The 19,220-nt window shown below is 41.0% G+C and overlaps 1 protein-coding gene across 1 annotated transcript; it reads right to left on the bottom strand.

The window, feature by feature from the left end:
• Window positions 1-5,597: 5,597 nt before the first annotated feature.
• Window positions 5,598-9,541, bottom strand: tnfrsf11b (tumor necrosis factor receptor superfamily, member 11b). The gene is made up of 4 exons (XM_071367728.1): window positions 9,421-9,541; window positions 8,906-9,287; window positions 6,603-6,785; window positions 5,598-6,503 (listed from the first exon to the last, which is right to left on the bottom strand). Exons 1-4 carry the CDS (start codon window positions 9,424-9,426, stop codon window positions 6,172-6,174), a joined length of 903 nt encoding a protein of 300 aa, XP_071223829.1. The 5' UTR covers window positions 9,427-9,541; the 3' UTR covers window positions 5,598-6,171.
• Window positions 9,542-19,220: the final 9,679 nt, after the last annotated feature.

Genomic DNA, 19,220 nt, shown 5'->3' with positions numbered 1-19,220 from the left:
TGCTCTGTCAGGTATGCGCTGGGAAAACCCAGCCTGGTCTCATGAGATCATGTTGAGAAACCAGACAACACCATTCAGGTAAAATGCTTTTGTGTCAGCAGCATTCATGTCGTACTGTACTGTCTCTGTACATATAGTAAAAACATCTGCATCAAATATTTACTAAACAAATGCATGGTTGGCTTCGTGCGGTGTCTGTTTTCAGAACAAGAACAGCACAGAACTGATAAAACAGAACTGCGCTAGGCTATGTAATAGCTATGTTAACAAAATGCAAAATAGAACACTTTGCATGATACACTACACTTACAGTGCATTCGGAAAGTATTCAGACGCCTTGACTTTATTGCATTGGCCTTCTTATCAGTCAACTGGACAATACTGGAAAGTGTGTAAACCGTAGTGCTTCAGCATGGACATTTGGTTAAGGGACTTCATGGACGTATTGACTATGGAACGAGTGGCATCGGCCCTCCAGAGCTATGAAAATGGCCTAGAGGGTATTTGGGACGTTATAAGAACTTAGGTGAATAGTACTTGGGAGCATAGACCAGAAGCCCTCCAGTTACCAGTTCAGTTCTCACTTTTATCGACCGGCACTGGGCTTGAACTTTCCGGCTACTGATCCGCCTCTCTAATCTTCCTAAACCTAGAGAGGGACCAGGCTCTGAGGGGAGCCCAGTCCTCTTCTGGCTGTGCCAGGTGGAGATTATATGAGTACATGGCCGTTGAGGCCAGATCGTTCTTTAAGATGTTCAAAGATTCATAGATGACCAGCAGGGTCAAATAATAATCACAGTGGTTGTAGAGGGTGCAACAGGTCTGCACCTCAGGAGTAAATGTCACTTGACTTTCATAGCTGAGCATTCAGAGGTCAAGACAGCAGGTGAGACAGGGAGGGAGAAAGAGAGAAAGAGGGTCGAACAGCAGGTCCAGGACAAGGTGATGAACAGGTCAGGGTTCTATAGCCGTAGGCAAAACAGCAGAAACTGGATCAGCAGCACGACCAGGTGGACTGGGGACAGCCAGGAGTCATCAGGCCAGATAGTCCTGAGGCAAGGTCCTAGGGCTCAGTCCTCTGGGAGAGGAGAGACTTGAGAGAGAGATTTGAGAAAGATATTTCTAGAGAGCTATTTATAACCGGTCAGACATTTCCAGTTGATCACTAGGCCATGTTAGTTAGGCTAACCAGCTATCTAAATCTTGTAGTTATCATGGCCAGGGGCCTCAACCCCTGGGGGCCCACATTTGATTTTGTTAGGTCACTCAAGTATTATATGAACACACATAAGACATGGCAAAATGTGTAGAATTGCAGCAGATTAGCTATAAAACTGCAATGTTTTCTCTCCGCCCCATGGTAAAATGTGTAGAATTGCAGTGAATTAGCTTTAAAACAAGCGAACAAGAGGGTTGGGAACAGTTTGGGGTCACATGGGTTGTGAGGTGGAGGTTTGTTACTACGCCGATAAATGACAATATCCATCCGGAACTTACCCATCTAGGAAATGTGCGTGACCGGAGCTTCTCAAATAATATTTGCGTACCCTTGCTCCAGGTCCACAGATGCTCTTGTTTTGTTATATTTAATGAACACTTTAGCCTCTTTGCCACTTCTCAGCAGTGGATAATCCAGTTTCACTGTTCACCGGCCTTTATTTAAGGTAGTAGGCCTGCACATGCTGTCTCATGCACATGTACACACAGAGCAAAGCAATCAGACCTTTTTATGGGTAGAAGGAAAAAGGAAATAGGAGCTTCACTGTCTCTGGGGACATTTCCTTTTTCCTTCTACCCAATAAAAGGTCTGATTGCTTTGCTCTGTGTGTACATGTGCATGAGACAGCATGTGCAGGCCTACTACCTTAAATAAAGGCCGGTGTTGTGATACAGTACCTGCGTAACGCACACTCCCTTATTCGCTCATAAGAAGAGAATGTTGTCAAGCACTATCAGTCAGCGTCACTGATATTGCCAAATAAATGTCTGTGTAACATGGACAACATTGTGCACTGTCAGTGATGATGACCATGACTGGTGAACATGTGGTGTACTACCTTAAAAGGATTGGTATGTACTGTATGTGGTCTATCACACAAAAAGTGGTAGTGATGAAGCCTGATAAAACGGAAAGGTACCTGATGAACAGGTGATGAACAGGTGATGACTAAGCAATTACTACAACACTGTGTTGAGTATTTATTTGCTAGGTGGTCACTGTGCACTCGGTGACGAACATGGAGGAGCAGTTCTTTAAAACTTGAACGTTTAGAAGAAGCTAACCTCTGTAAGCCTATGGCTCGGGTTATTGTCTGTAGCCTAGGAAGAAGTGATAACCTAGATAATACTGTATTAACAGTTTGGGTTATTGACTGGATTATTTGATTGCGGATTGTTTGTGTAAATGGAGAGTTTGTTATTTGAGTGGAGAAAGCACTGTGCTCATGTCAATGCCAGCGTTATTAAATTGAAAACCTTCAGCTGAAATAATCATTTCAACTCTTCCCAATCCATTTGTGTATGTTGAATTGTTTGAATTGACTACACATTCCAAGGGTAAGACTCCATGAGAAATGACACTAGCAGATCAGAAACGTGTACTGTAAGTGTATCTATGTCATGTAGAAAGAAAAATAGCTACCTTGAAGTGTAGAGAGACGTTTATGTAAGAGTAGACAAAAGTGCTTGTGTCTCACATGAACAATTACAGTGAGGGAAAAAAGTATTTGATCCCCTGCTGATTTTGTACGTTTGCCCACTGACAAAGAAATGATCAGTCTATAATTTTAATGGTAGGTTTATTTGAACAGTGAGAGACAGAATATCAACAAAAAAATCCAGAAAAACGCATGTCAAAAATGTTATGAATTGATTTGCATTTTAATGAGGGAAATAAGTATTTGACCCCTCTGCAAAACATGACTTAGTACTTGGTGGCAAAACCCTTGTTGGCAATCACAGAGGTCAGACGTTTCTTGTAGTTGGCCACCAGGTTTGCACACATCTCAGGAGGGATTTTGTCCCACTCCTCTTTGCAGATCTTCTTCAAGTCATTAAGGTTTCGAGGCTGACGTTTGGCAACTCGAACCTTCAGCTCCCTCCACAGATTTTCTATGGGATTAAGGTCTGGAGACTGGCTAGGCCACTCCAGGACCTTAATGTGCTTCTTCTTGAGCCACTCCTTTGTTGCCTTGGCCGTGTGTTTTGGGTCATTGTCATGCTGGAATACCCATCCACGACCCATTTTCAATACCCTGGCTGAGGGAAGGAGGTTTTCACCCAAGATTTGACGGTACATGGCCCCGTCCATCGTCCCTTTGATGCGGTGAAGTTGTCCTGTCCCTTTAGCAGAAAAACACCCCCAAAGCATAATGTTTCCACCTCCATGTTTGACGGTGGGGATGGTTTCTTGGGGTCATAGGCAGCATTCCTCCTCCTCCAAACACGGCAAGTTGGGTTGATGCCAAAGAACTCCATTTTGGTCTCATCTGACCACAACACGTTCACCCAGTTGTCCTCTGAATCATTCAGATGTTCATTGGCAAACTTCAGACGGGCATGTATATGTGCTTTCTTGAGCAGGGGGACCTTGCGGGCGCTGCAGGATTTCAGTCCTTCACGGCATAGTGTGTTACCAATTGTTTTCTTGATGACTATGGTCCCAGCTGCCTTGAGATCATTGACAAGATCCTCCTGTGTAGTTCTGGGCTGATTCCTCACCGTTCTCATGATCATTGCAACTCCACGAGGTGAGATCTTGCATGGAGCCCCAGGCTGAGGGAGATTGACAGTTCTTTTGTGTTTCTTCCATTTGCGAATAATCACAGAAACTGTTGTCACCTTCTCACCAAGCTGCTTGGCGATGGTCTTGTAGCCCATTCCAGCCTTGTGTAGGTCTACAATCTTGTCCCTGACATCCTTGGAGAGCTCTTTGGTCTTGGCCATGGTGGAGAGTTTGGAATCTGATTGATTGATTGCTTCTGTGGACAGGTATCTTTTATACAGGTAAGAAACTGAGATTAGGAGCACTCCCTTTAAGAGTGTGCTCCTAATCTCCGTTCGTTACCTGTATGAAAGACACCTGGGAGCCAGAAATCTTTTTGATTGAGAAGGGGTCAAATACTTATTTCCCTCATTAAAATGCAAATCAATTTATAACATTTTTGACATGCATTTTTCTGGATATTTTTGTTGTTATTCTGTCTCTCACTGTTCAAATAAACCTACCATTAAAATTATAGACTGATAATTTCTTTGTCAGTGGGCAAACGTACAAAATCAGCAGGGGATCAAATACTTTTTTCCCTCACTGTACATGAAAAGGACGTTTAAGCAAGAATAACCTTTTATTGCAAAAAGCATTTCAAGACTTCATGCTATACTATTAGAATGTTGTATATTTCATTTAAATATTATGTAACAATCCATATATTAGAAGTTAAATACACATTTTCATTCTGCAACAATTGAATTTTCTATATCTATAAAGTGTGCCTTTTTAAAATCTTTCTTAAAATGCAACAAAATCACAAAACGCCAACATTATGTGTGTTTGAATGTGTAATCATTGACTGCCACAGAGGTCAGTAGAAACATGCAATCAATGAACGATAGGTCTAGATCAGGAGTCCCCAGTTACATATAAATAATTAAATAAAGGTATACCCAAATGCGCTTCAGCCCAGTTTAAACGAAAAGGCTGGTTTGTTCCATCAATAAATCTATCAGATTTACGCAGAAACAGAATGCTCTTTTTTGTTGTTGTTATTCTGCCGGATAGTACCCAGTATGCTGGGGTAAGGAATGTTTTTTTGGATAGTTAGAAATAATTTGTAAACTGCAAATTGACCACAAGAATCCCAAACAGATATAGTATTTGACAAAAACAGAATACTTTCAAACCTTGATTACACTGGGATATGATCTCACATGCCTCTATTTATGCATATGAATACTTGGGAACATACACTACATGACCAAAAGTATGTCGACACCTGCTTGTTGAATATCTAATTCCAAAATCATGGGCATTAATATGGAGTTGGTCCCCCTTTTGCTGCTATAACAGCCTCTACTCTTCTGGGAAGAGTGAAGAGGTGACTCCGGGATGCTGGCCTTCTAGGCAGAGTTCCTATGTCCAGTGCCTGTGTTCTTTTGCTCATCTTAATCTTTTCTTTTTATTGGCTAGTCTGAGATATGGCTTTTTCTTTGCAACTACGCCTAGAAGGCCAGCATCCCAGAGTCGCCTCTTCACTGTTGACGTTGAGACTGGTGTTTTGCGGGTACTATTTAATGAAGCTGCCAGTTGAGGATCTGTGAGGTGTCTGTTTCTCAAACGCTAATGTACTTGTCCTCTTGCTCAGTGTGCACCGGGGCCTCCCACTCCTCTTTCTATTCTGGTTAGAACCAGTTTGCGCTGTTCTGCGAAGGGTGTAGTACACAGCATTGTACGAGATCTTAGGTTTCATGGCAATTTCTCACATGGAATAGCCTTCATTTCTCAGAACAAGAATAGACTGACGAGTTTCAGAAGATAGTTCTTTGTTTCTGCCCATTTTGAGCCTGTAATCAAATGCTGATGCTCCAGAAACTCAATTAGTCTACAGAAGGCCAGTTTTATTGCTTCTTTAAATAAGAACAACAGTTTTCAGCTGTGCTAACATAATTACAAAAGGGTTTTCTAATGCTCAATTAGCCTTTTAAAATGATAAACTTGGATTAACTTACACAACATGCTATTGGAACACAGGAGTGATGGTTGCTGATAATGGACCTCTGTACGCCTATGTAGATATTCCATTTTAAAAAATCAGCCGTTTCCAGTTACAATAGTCATTTACAACATTAATGTCTACACTGTATTTCTGATAAATTGATGTTATTTCAATGGACAAAAAATGTGCTTCTCTTTCAAAAACAAGGACATTTAAGTGACCCCAAAATAAATAAATATATATATATATAGATTTATGATAATTCTTCAAATGTTTTACTTTTTTTGCTCAGAAGACTTGGGAGGCCAAATAAAATCACGGCCACATATTGGGGAACCCTGGTCTAGACTGCATAGCCCACGTACCCTATATGAACCATTTTAAAATGGACAACTTACTTTTTCCTGTCAAGATATGTTATTAAGAAGATGGGGATGAGAGGCTACTTTAACCCATTTTAGGCTACTTCAACTAACCCTTCACAGAGTTTGAATTGTTGGTCTATATATTTCAGTTTAAGCTCTAGTTTGTCTGCTGCATTGTGGGCCCCTGTCTTCCTTAACATCTCTGGAAGTTTCCTAACTTGGTCTTTCCCTGCACCTTGGTCCCAACTGTTCATAAAGTCATTAAGACCCCTCCTAGAAAGTTTCATGACTGTTCCTCGGAGCGGTTTCTTGCCTCCCTCTTGTGGCAGCCTCATCGCTAACCGACGTATTCTCTTAATGCCCATCTTCTGGTGAAGTTGAGTGAAGAACGCAGGAAGGATTTCCTGCAGATATCCAGCTCCATCTGAAGAAAAAATAAACATGGTTGAGAAACGTAAACTCAATTGAGGCCACAAATGATTAGTCTTTCAGTATAGATATTGTTATTCATAATGTGTTTTACCACGAGTTTTGAGGTCATCACATGAGGCACACAGTGTATCGTGCCAGCCCCTGCCTTTCAGCACCACGCGCAGTCCACCAGCTTCGCAGTTTGAGTGGGCAACACAGATTGCTTTTGCCGAGGAAACGTTAGAATAGAATCCGGGTTGACACTGCACACATTCTGTATCTTGTTGTGGTGTACCTGAGGAAATGTTTTGATGTGTATGCCACAATATTTATCTCAACATTATTTTAAAGCAATTCATTGAGGAACACAATCCATTTAAGATTTGATTATGGCATTTGATACATGCTAAACGGGGGGGACTGATTTGCATGGGGAATTGATAAAACATTGCTAATATTTGCTAATTGTTTGCAGTGGCTAGTTTAACAAACCCGAAGTGTGTTTTGCAGTCACTACTTGTCCATATGTTGCATTAGACTGCTATAATGCTATCTACATACAGTGCATTTGGGAAGTATGCAGACCCCTTGACGTTTTCCACATTTTGTTACATTACAACATTATTCAAAAATATATTAAAACATTTTCCTCATCAATCTACACACAATACCTACCCCATGATGACAAAGTGAAAACAGGTTTTTATAAATGTTTGCAAATGTATTAACAATAAAAACAGATACCTTATTTACATAAGTATTCAGACCCTTTGCTATGAGACTTGAAATTGAGATGCATCCTGTTTCTATTGATCATCCTTGAGATGTTTCTACAACTTGATTGGAGTCCACCTGTGGTAAATTCAATTGATCGGACATTATTTAAAAGAAACACACCTGTCTATAAAAGGTCCCACAGTTGACAGTGCATGTCAGAGCAAAAACCAAGCCATGAGGTCGAAATAATTGTCCGTAGAGCGCCGAGACAGGATTGTGTCGAGGCACAGATCTGGGGAAGGGTACCAAAACATTTCTGCAGTATTGAAGGTCCCCAAGAACACAGTGGCCGCCATCATTCTTAAATGGAAGAAGTTTGGAACCACCAACACTCTTCCTAGAGCTGGCCGACAGGCCTAACTGAGCAATCAGGGGAGAAGGGCCTTGGTCAGTGAGGTGACCAAGAACCCGATGGCCACTCAAAGAGCTCCAGAGTTCCTCTGTGGAGATGGGCGAACCTTCCATAAGGACAACCATCTCTGCAGCACTCCACCAATCAGGCCTTTGTGGTAGAATGGCCAGACGTAAGCCACTCCTCAGTAAAAGACACATGACAGCCCACTTGGAGTTTGACAAAAGGTACCTAAAGGACTCTCAGACCATGAGAAACAAGATTATCTGATCTGATGAACCCAAGATTGAACTCTGACCTGAATGCCAAGCATCATGTCTGGAGGAAACCTGGCACCATCCCTACGGTGAAGCATGGTGGTGGCAGCATCATGCTATGGGGATGTTTTCAGCAGCAGAGACTGGGTCACTACTCAGGATCGAGGGAAAGCTGAACGGAGCAAAGTACAGAGAGATCCTTGATGAAAACCTGCTCCAGAGCGCTCAGGACCTCAGACTGGGGGCGAAGGTTCACCTTCCAACAGCACAACGACCCTAAGCACATATCCAAGACAATGCAGGAGTGGCTTCGGGACAAGTCTCTGAATGTCCTTGAGTGGCTTAGCCAGAGCCCAGACTTGAACCTGATCAAACATCTCTGGAGAGACCTGAAAATAGCTGTGCAGCAACGCTCCCCATCCAACCTGACAGAGCATGAGAGGATCTGCAGAGAAGAATGGGAGAAACTCCAAATACAGGTGTGCCAAGCTTGTAGCATTATACCCAAGAAGACTCATGGCTGTAATAGCTGCCAAAGGTGCTTCAACAAAGTACTGAGTAAAGGGTCAGAATACTTATGTAAATGTGATATTTATTTTTTATTTTTGCAAAAATATCTAAACCTGTTTCTGCTCATCATTATGGGGTAATGTGTGTAGATTGATGAGAAAAAAAAATATGTAATCAATTTTAGAATAAGGCTGTAACATAACAAAATGTGGAAAAAGTCAAGGGGTCTGAATACTTTCCGAATGCACTGTAAAATAATTGAAGTATTCCTTAAATTCGCCTTAATTAGTAAATTCGGTATTGATACCAAATGCCATTTTTCTCTTTTTACAATCCAAACAAAGACAAACGCAGTCAGAATAATACTGAGACATGTGAACATTCAATGTATGCATATGGAACTATCGACTATTATGATTAAAACACTTTGTTATCATAGACTTAAGTGGAAATAGTCATTTCTCGTAGGCCTATTATTATTTTTTTCCGTGCGTATAACTGGCTATTTTTTTGTCATACCTGTATTATTCGCTCCATAACCAGGGGGGCATTCTTTATGTTTGTTGCATGCTTCGTATCTCTTGTTGAAGTAGTAACCCTCCTTGCACTCGCACTCGCAGTTGTTGGATGGAGAACACTCCTGCTTGACAACCTGGTTCTCGGCGCACATGCTGCAGCGCAGGCACATGGAGATGTGGTTCCAAAATTCTGTGTATGCCCCTTTGGGACATTTCGCACAGTCGCTCTTTCGGGTGGCACTGCAGGGCGCGCGGAGGTACGTTCCAGGTGGACAGCGATCACACACTAACGAACGACCGGAGTACGGATCATCTTTTTTGAAAGTTTGGGCGTGAAGTGCCATACTGGCATCAGCACTGACTAGCATCACCGTAAAAAAGAGCTGTGAAGAAAGAACAGACAGGTTGTCATTCAGTTTGTTTATAAAGCATTCGGTTAACAATTTCATATTCCGTTAATTGCAATGAACTAAAACCACCGTTTTCAATACAGACTAAACATATGTTTCCACATACCATCATTGTGTAGGCTAATGCAGTTCTCCTTGGATTCAAAAGGATGCTTTCTTTCTTTGGTCCAGAAACGAGTCCGGCTATTTAAGCGCGCGCCTACAAGCGCATTGAGCGTGGGCGTCACTGCGGTTGGTTTTAACGGAACCTATTTTACTTATCAATTAAACGTGTTGACGTGGATATCTGTAACCTATTTTAGGATTCTGCTCAATCTATAACATTCCTCGAAAGAAATGTAAAGGTCATTTCCTATTGAGATGACACATCCAGTGTTTATCCTTTATCCTAACGCAGGAACCATACGTGATGGTAGGTAGGCTATTCATGTAATCATGCATTAATTGCACTGATAGGAAAGAGTGGTTCTGGTTCTCGTTAGTCTATTCATTGGAGGAAATCTCACTAAGATACCAGGAAATGCCAAAGAACATATTCCTGCTTCCTGATGCGTATTTGCTATTAGCCTAGAAACCGGGTTGGTGTGTGACTGCCGTCAAAGGAAGTAGATCAAAGCGCAGAGTGTTGAGCGTACATATTCCTTTGATTTAGAAATGACGCCGACAAAAACAATAAACAATACAAAACAACCGTGAAGCTGAAGGGCTATGTGCCACAAACAAAGTTAACTTCCCACAAAGAAAGGAGGGAAAAGGGCTACCTAAGTATGGTTCCCAATCAGAGACAATGATAGATTTAGATTGAGAACCATACCCAGCCAAAACATAGAAATACAAAATCATAGAAAACAAAAACATAGAATGCCACCCCAAATCACACCCTGACCAAACCAAATAGAGACATAAAAAGCCTCTCTAAGGTCAGGGCGTGACATGGTGAGGTTACTTTCTAAATGTAACATGTTAGTTACTAGTTACCTGTCCAAAACTGTAATCAGTAAAGTCACTTTTGGACTCAGTAACACACTGATTACTTTCTGTTACTTTTGGCTTACTTTATCCTTAAGAAGCATTAGAAGAAGACAAAATGTATCCATCAAACGCATTTGGTGTGTCATCATAGTGGTCTCTGACAGGTGCTCAGACTTCCTTAGGTGGAACAAACTTGAACTTGCACTTTTTTTCAATGCTAACTTGAATGTCATTAACAAAACAGATTGGTGTCATAATGTGTATATATATTTTTTCACTAACATAATTTCTGTATTTAGAAGTAATCATCTAGTTTTTCAAAGTATCTTTAATCTGATTGCAATATTTTAGCTGGTAATGTAATGTAGTTTTTGTTTTTTATTACATTTTTTGTACTTACCAAACCTGAAAGACATACAGTACCAGTCAAAAGTTTGGACACACCTACTCATTTTGGGGGTTTTCTTAATTTTTTACTATTTTCTACATTGTAGAACAATAGTGAAGACATCACAAATATGAAATAGCACATATGGAATCATGTAGTAAGCAAAAAAGTGTTAAACAAATCAAAATACATGTTATATTTGAGATTCTTCGAAGTAGGCACCCTTTGCCTTGATGACAGCTTTGCACACTCTTGGCATTCTCTCAACCAGCTTCATGAGGTAGTCACCTGGAATGCATTTAATTTGTGGAATTTCTTTCCCTCTTAATGCGTTTGAGCCAATCCGTTGTGTTGTGACAAGGTAGGGATGGTTTACAGAAGTTAGCCCTATTTGGTAAAAGAGTCCATATTATTAACCATATTATGGCAAGAACAGCTCAAATAAGCAAAAAGAAATGACAGTCCATCATTACTGTAAGACATGAAGGTCAGTGAATCCTGAAAATGTCAAGAACTTTGAAAGTTTCTTCAAGTGCAGTTGCAAAAACCATCAAGCGCAATGATGAAACTGGCTCTCATGAGGACCGCCACAGAAAAGGAAGACCCAGAGTTACCTCTGCTGCAGAGGATAAGTTCATTAGTGTTAACTGCACCTCAGATTGCAGGCCAAATGAATGTTTCACAGAGTTCAAGTACCATATACATCTCAACATCAACTGTTCAGAGGAGACTGCGTGAATCAGGCCTCCATGGTCGAATTGCTGCAAAGAAACCACTACTAAAGGACACCAATAAGAACAAAATACTTGCTTGGGCCAAGAAACACAAGCAATGGACATTAGACTGGTGGAAATCTGTCCTTTTGTCTGATGAGTCCAAATTTGAGAGTTTTGGTTCCAACCGCTGTGTCTTTGTGAGACGCAGAGTAGGTGAACGGATGATCTCCGCATGTGTGGTTCCCACCGTGATTCATGGAGGAGGAGGTGTGATGGTGTGGGGTTGCTTTGCTGGTGAGACTGTCTGATTTATTTATAATTCAAGGCACACTTAACCAGCATGGCTACCACAGCATTCTGCAGCGATACGCCATCCCATCTGGTCTGTGCTTAGATGGACTATCATTAGTTTTTCAACAGGACAAAGCCCTTACACAGCCTGGAGGTCAATCTGACCAAGGAGAGTGATGGAGTGTTGCATCAGATTAACTGGCCTCCACAATCACCTGACCTCAACCAAATCGAGATGGTTTGGGATGAGTTGGACCGCAGAGAAAAGCAGCCAACGTGCTCAGCATATGTGGGAACTCCTTCAAGACTTTTGGAAAAGCATTCCTCATGAAGCTGGTTGAGAGAATGCCAAGAGTGTGAAAAGCTGTCATCAAGGCAAAGGGTGGCTACTTTGAAGAATCTCAAATGTAAAATTTACTTTTTTTGGTTACTACATGATTCCATATATGTTATTTCACAGTTTTTTAATGTCTTCACTATTATTCTACAATGTAGGAAATAGTAAAAATTAAGAAAAACCCTTAAATGAGTAGGTGTGTCCAAACTTTTGACTGGTACTGTACATTAGAAAAATAATTGTTAACCCATATGCAAAACCTACCTTTTGAAAGTTCCACGTGGATGTCTTCTTCAGCTGACCCTTGACAGGAAGACTTTCACAGCTCTCTGGTCCATCTGGGTGAAGTAACTGATGTTGCCCAGGCTGCTATACTTGGGCTGCATCCTCAGTGGGCCACACCTGCAGACAGCAGAAAAAGGTTAACACTAGGCAGCAGTTGTACATACCCGTACATTTGACCCAGAGTTTTTCATGAGCCTCACCTGAGCTGTGGGTTTTCTTCCTTTGCAAAACTCATGGGTTGTTAGACACTGACTAGTTTACGGATTACCAGATGCATACTGTACCCTCTTCTTAGATGGTCTGTTCATTGTAATTAATCTCTGACAATGTCCCAGAGGTCTTTATTTTAATTGGTGTTTTGGGGGTCATTTTAATTAACGTGCTATGCAATGCAGAACAACAAGTTGTCATTGCATTGCCTGTTTGTGCAGGATGAGTCTTCCATTTCAAAGGCAATAGTTAAAACGATAGATCACACAAATCCATCAACAACACAAATAGACAAATTGTTTTATTGGGTGTTTGTTTGTGCCAAAAACAATACCAATTTCATGGCAATGCCTCCCCATTTGAAGTTCCACACAGTATGACTGTGCTAAGTGCCTTTATTGGCATTTTCCATAAAACACTTTTAAACAATCTTTCGCTGTATTTATTTTCAAAAGTGCTGATGTAAATGGAAACAATTATTTGGCATAGGATAATAAACAAATCATTCCTCAAGTATGCCCAACAGACTTTCCTATTGCAAAAACACATTTGTGTCCACAACTATATTTGATTCCATTGGTGACTCCGGAGAAGACCTTTCTCAGGTACTTAACCGTTATTTGATTACACACACATGTGCATTGCCCTAATTTGGATGACAAACTGACCACTTAAATAAAAAGCCTGTAAAACGAGGTTTACATGAAGTCTGGAAGGTTTATGAAGAACCTTCATAGGTACGGCTGGTGAAAATGCCATTTGTTTTATTGCAGTTGATCCTCAACTTGTTTACTCAGAAGAGTCTTCAAACTGTAAACATTTGGACAACATTGAGAACCCGGGTTAAGCTGTAAGTATAAAGTATGTTACACTGTAAGAGCATTCATATCTGTTACACAACTCAGTGCAGCCATATTGGCTGTTTACCATGTTATTGTATAAGAACCAACTGTACTGTAAAACCAGGGTCATGTTCAGTTGAGAAAAAACATTTGACAAAAAGTAGCAGTATTTACTGTAAAATAGAACAAAGATTTTTGTTTTCCATTGCAAAACATTTTGTCATGCTTTGCCCTTCTATACACAACCCCGGTGAATGGATTCTATAGCCAATCGTCCCAGCAGCAGAGAGCGAAGGATGGTCTGATTGCACAATGTGAGATCTGTGTCAGCAGATAAGTTGTGCAAAGGTGTGTTTTCTTGGCCCGATCCAATTTTTGTTGCCATTTATTTACACCTTAATCGCCACCTCCATCATTTCCTTCTGTTCCGTCATTTACGATCAGCTTCGATCAGCGTCATTTCCATTTTTAAAGTGAAATATCAAATGTCATCCACTTTTAGCCTCAGGATATAAATTGAGGTATTACATACATCAATGGTTACTTTATTTGAATGACAGTGAAAAAAGGGCCTTCCAATGTCCACTCAAAATCAAAAGGATAAATCAATTACAATACACATACCTACCGTACATTCTTCCTGGGTAATGCAAAATATATTGACTATGTGATGTCCCTAGGTTGATCAAACTGATCAACCTACTCTTTGACTGTCCTTTTAACCAAAATATGGCTAACATAGTCCAAGACTAAAGTCAGAAAGAGGATAGAGGAATTTTTGCATGACAACTTCCACAGTGGTGTGAAGTACTTAAGTAAAAATACTTTAATGTACTACTTAAGTAATTTTGGGGGGTATCTGTACTTTACCTTACTATTTCTATTTTTGACTACTTTTACTTCACTACATTCTTAAAGAATGTACTTTTTACTCCATACATTTTCCTTGACACCCTGAAGTACTCGTTACATTTTGAATGCTTAACAGGAAAATTGTCCAATTCGCTCATTTATCAAGAGAACATCCTTGGTCACCCCTACTACCTCTGATCTGGCGGACTCACTAAACATAAATGCTTTTTTTGTAAATTATGTCTGAGTGTTGGAGTGTGCCGCTGGCTATCCGTAATATATTTTTTTCATTGTGCTGTCATCTGGTTTGCTTAATATAGGTAGGTATATTTGAAATGATTTATAGTTTTACTTTTGATTATTAAGTATATTTGAGCAACTATATTTACTTTTGATACTTAAGTATATTTAAAACCAAATACTTTTGGAGTTTTATTCAAGTAGTACTTACACTTTTACTTGAGTCATTTTCTATTAAGGTACCTTTTTACTCAAGTAGGAAAATGGGGGACTTTTTCCACCACTGTAACTTCCCCATTTTAGGTAAGCAGAATACCACAGTATTTGGTCATTGGATTTCAAGCACAGGCTGCGTCACCTCCTCATAACATATTTTCTCAATTCATTCACTTTCACTCTACTCATTTTACCAAAGTTGTAATGGTCTTGTTCACAGCCGTTGACACCAAGATGTGTCACTTGACAGCATATTCACTGCAATATCATGAATGCCTTGAAGAGATTGGCACGATTGTGGTAGGCCTACTTCCTTTCTCTGTGGGATTTTAATAACATTCAATTTAGTTACTTTAGTTGTGAGTATATAACACACACAATGATAGACTCAGAGGGAACACATGATGATGCCCTGACTAACTTAATTGACCAAAAGTATACATGATTACACATGGATAAACAAACTGATTTATATGACTATGACTTGACCTATGAATAATGTTGGTACGTACAGTATTTACCTGTCTGGCACCATAGACAAGGCAGGAGGCAGTCTTTTGGATGCTGAAGCAACGCTGGAGAAATAGCCCTCTGTACACTCTTCCCACACTGTCACTTAGCGATGTTCCTGTATGTAAGAAATGCTCATTATTACAAGGAATGGTACAGAACTGTGTATACAAGCATGGCATATTTGCCTGGATATTGGGTATTATGATTTTTTTCTTGTTTTGTAAAGAGAGCACAGTCAACCTTTTGTAATAACTGCACCTCCTCCACCACAGGTCAGTTCACTCCTGACTTTCTATTTACAGAATACAATTCTATCTCCACCTGCTGGTTGTATCCATCTACATGTAAGACTGTTAGCTTCTGTCCCTGAACAAATTAGATCCCCACTTGTACACTTTAGAATGATGGAGGATGACTGAAGGACTTTGCGAAATTATACATTCAGATAATCTTTTGCAGAATGATTGCATGCTGTCAAGACACCTAATTTATGGGTTTACCTGTTGCATAATCAATTGACTGAATTTGGATCTTGTCCATCACTCATCTTCAAATTATTAATTGAGAAACTCCCAAGAAATATTTTGCAAAGTTCTCAAGAATATAAAGAAACTATCATAAGAACTGGCGACACACAGTTGAGTGAGACGATGAGAAGCTGTGAGGCAGAGGGCAAAGAGAGTGAGGTCACACCATTACATTTGTATGGACAAAGGTCAGGGTCAAAGGTAACATGAGGCACACGACACAAACATTGCGTAATCAGTGTATCAATGCATGCAGGCACATAGGTTTCAGAGGCCTCACTATAACAACTGCATGCTCTTTGTCTTTTCTCTAAACAATGTTACTGTTTATAAACTGGGTGGTTTGAGCCCAGAATGCTGGTTGGCTGGTACTGTTCTTATTACATACAGTACGCACAAAAAGCTTATTTCTCTCAAATTTTGTGCACAAATTTGTTTACATCCCTGTTACGGAGCATTTCTGTTTTGCCAAGATAATCCATCCACTTGACAGGTGCACCTTGTGCTGGGGACAATTAAAGGCCACTCTAAAATGTGAAGTTTTATCTGTGACATTGTGTTGTGTGACGTCTCAAGTTTTGAGGGAGTGTGCAATTGGCATGCTGACTACCAGAATATTAATTTCTCTACCACAAGCCAATGTTGTTTTAGAGAATTTGGCAGTACGTCCAACTGGCCTCACAACCACAGATCACGTGTAACCACTACAGCCCAGGACCTCCAAATCTGGCTTCTTAATTTGCGGGATTATCTGAGATCAGTTACCTGGACAGCTGATGAAACTGTGGTTTTGCACAACCGAATAATTTCTGGATAAACTGTCAGAAACTGCCTCAGGGAAGCTCATCTGCATGCTCGTCGTCCTCACCAGGGTCTTGACCTGACTGCAGTTCAGTGGGCAAATGCTCTCCTTCGATGGCCACTGGCACGCTGGAGAAGTGTGCTCTTCACGGATGAATCCCGTATTCAACTGTACCGGCAGATTTGCTGACGTCAACATTGTGAACAAAGTGCCCATGTAGTAGATTGGCATATTATAAGGTTAATTGACCCCACCTTGTGGTACCACCGTATAGTGTCATTTGTGACTGGATATTCCTAATATGCAGTGCACTGAATTGGTAAGGGACATTGGTAAGGGTTGTTAGACTCTAGCTTGAAATGTACTGATTCATGTTACTATACTAGTGAACACATTAATTACTTTACATGTATAAGGAATGTATATGTTGGGTTCAATGAAGGGTAGATGGGACTAGGGAAATGGAAAGTTATTGATAGTAAAAGCTTCATATTCTGTTCCATGTTTCTGAGAGGAGAGGTGAAAGGTATTTGTTAGTCTCTGATAAGGCAGGATGGCTGCGGAACTAGGGAGGAGTGAGGAATGCGTCTCGAGGTCAAGTCAACAGATGAAGTGTGTAAGGACAGACACTGAGAGACGAGAAGCAAGTACAGGGAGTGAATATTTAATGAATAAACAGACAGGAAACAAAACACGAACTACGTCGTCTGGACAAGGGACACATAACAACATTAATGCTGACTCGGGAAAGAAACTGAGGAAGTGACAGATATAGGGGAGGTAATTAATAACGTAATGGAGTCCGGGTGAGTCCGATGAAGCGCTGGTGTGCGTAACGATGGTGACAGGTGTGTGTAATGATGAGCAGCCTGGCGGCCTCGAGCGCCAGAGAGGGAGCAGACGTGACAAAGTGAGAAGAAACCTCTGGGAGGGGGGCCAGAGAGGCACGCCACAATGCCACTACTGCTGCAGTACTACCGCACACATACATTCCACGCCCATGAATGTTTTAGTAACAGGCAGGGCTGTGACTACACCAGTGAGTTGAACCAATTATATTCCTGCCTAGAAACAGAAATATATTAGTTGTCTAGATGTGTAAGGAGTTGACCGCGCCTATTAGGTTATAAATATATGTGCTTGTGTAATCATTCCTTGTTTTTGCAGCTGTATGACCAAGTGGGTGAATAAACTTGGTTTGAGCTTTTTCTAGTTGTCCATTTGGGTTTTTACTCAGTTAGGTTCTGAACAAACAGGGTGAACGAGCAGGTTGTTGGGACGTGGGTTGATCGGAGCTCCTGTATCAATCGTTAATGAATGTATGTGTGAGACTGATTGGCTGAGAGAAATGTATGATAAAATGATTGTGGGGGCTGTCTTTTTAGACTTCAGTGCAGCTTTTGACATTATCGATCATAGTCTGCTGCTGGAAAACGTATGTGTTAGAGCTTTACACCCCCTGCTATAATGTGGATAAAGAGATACTCGTCTAACAGAACAGTGTTCTTTAATGGAAGCCTCTCAAACATAATCCAGGTAGAATCAGGAATACCCCAGGGTAGCTTTTTTTCCAATCTTTACTAACGACATGCCACTGACTGAGTAAAGCCAGAGTGTCTACAGTACGTATGCGGATGACTCAACACTATACACGTCAGCGACTGAAATACTCAGTTGCATTTAGTTTCAGTGGGTAGCAAGGAATACGCCAGCCCTAAACATTTCTAAAACTAAAAGTATTGTATTTGGAATAAATCATTCACTGAACCCTAAACCTCAACTAAATATTGTAATAAATCATGTGGAAATTGAGCTCTGAGGAAGTGTAAGGTGGTGTTGGGCAGCTGGACTGATCAAGCAGGGAAGCAGTGGATTAAAGGGGTGATAACAGGAGTGCCTGTGAGTGTTAGCACTAAAGAGGTCAGCAACAACTTGAGGCGTTCTAGTGAATGTTCAAAGATTGCAAGCAACAAGGGATGGAGCCTTTAAGATGTTCTAATTGCCAGAGGTTTGTGCATGTGGCAACAGCCTTTAAAAAGAAAGGTGTGGAGGGGAGCATGAGTATGGGAAGTGGGGGGGGGTGGTGTACAACCAACGTGCTGCAGCTGTGGGGGTGCTCATAGTGTCCCATATGATGGTGTGAGGCAATGGAGCAGGCAGTGGAGGTGCAACAAGTGAGTGGAGAGAAGGGTGTCATATGCTGAGGCAGTGAGGGTGGTACAGGTCCAGGGAGATACAGGTTCAACGGAGAGATGTTAGGAGCATCTAGACCGGGGATTACGGGGCAGGTGGGCGGCGATATGGCATACATAGTGTTAGCAATTTGTTATTCTTCAATAACAGAAACTTCAAAGCAAATCAGGTGGAGGAAAATAGGTTTATTCAAAAAGGAGAAATCATATAGGGAGGTAGATGGTCATTTCTCTCCTGTCCTCGGTGATTCTCTCCAGTGGTTCTCTCTCTCGACAGAACAGCATGTAGTTTTATAACCCAGCCCTAGCCTGTGGTTGACCAATTAGAATTCCTTGCAATAAAATGAGCCAATGGCCAAATAACAAGTATCCCATTTCAGAAGACATATTCCTCCCATGTTTCTGAACCATTGATCATAAATTCCCTATTACAGAAAAAACACTTTCCATTGATCGTTATGACTCTTGTCCTCTGTCTCTGCGTTGTGTATTTATCTTCGACATTCTTACTCCCCCTAGACCA

This window comes from Salvelinus alpinus, chromosome 26, assembly GCF_045679555.1.
Source record: "Salvelinus alpinus chromosome 26, SLU_Salpinus.1, whole genome shotgun sequence".
Lineage (NCBI taxonomy): Eukaryota > Metazoa > Chordata > Actinopteri > Salmoniformes > Salmonidae > Salvelinus > Salvelinus alpinus.
This window is presented reverse-complemented; position numbering and strand designations above follow the sequence as displayed.

Coding starts and splice junctions, on each gene's coding strand:
- tnfrsf11b (XM_071367728.1), bottom strand. Junction 6,786..8,905: donor TTATGGAGCGAATAATACAG/GTATGACAAAAA, acceptor ACATTTCCTCAG/GTACACCACAACAAGATACA. Junction 6,504..6,602: donor TGATGACCTCAAAACTCGTG/GTAAAACACATT, acceptor TTTTTTCTTCAG/ATGGAGCTGGATATCTGCAG.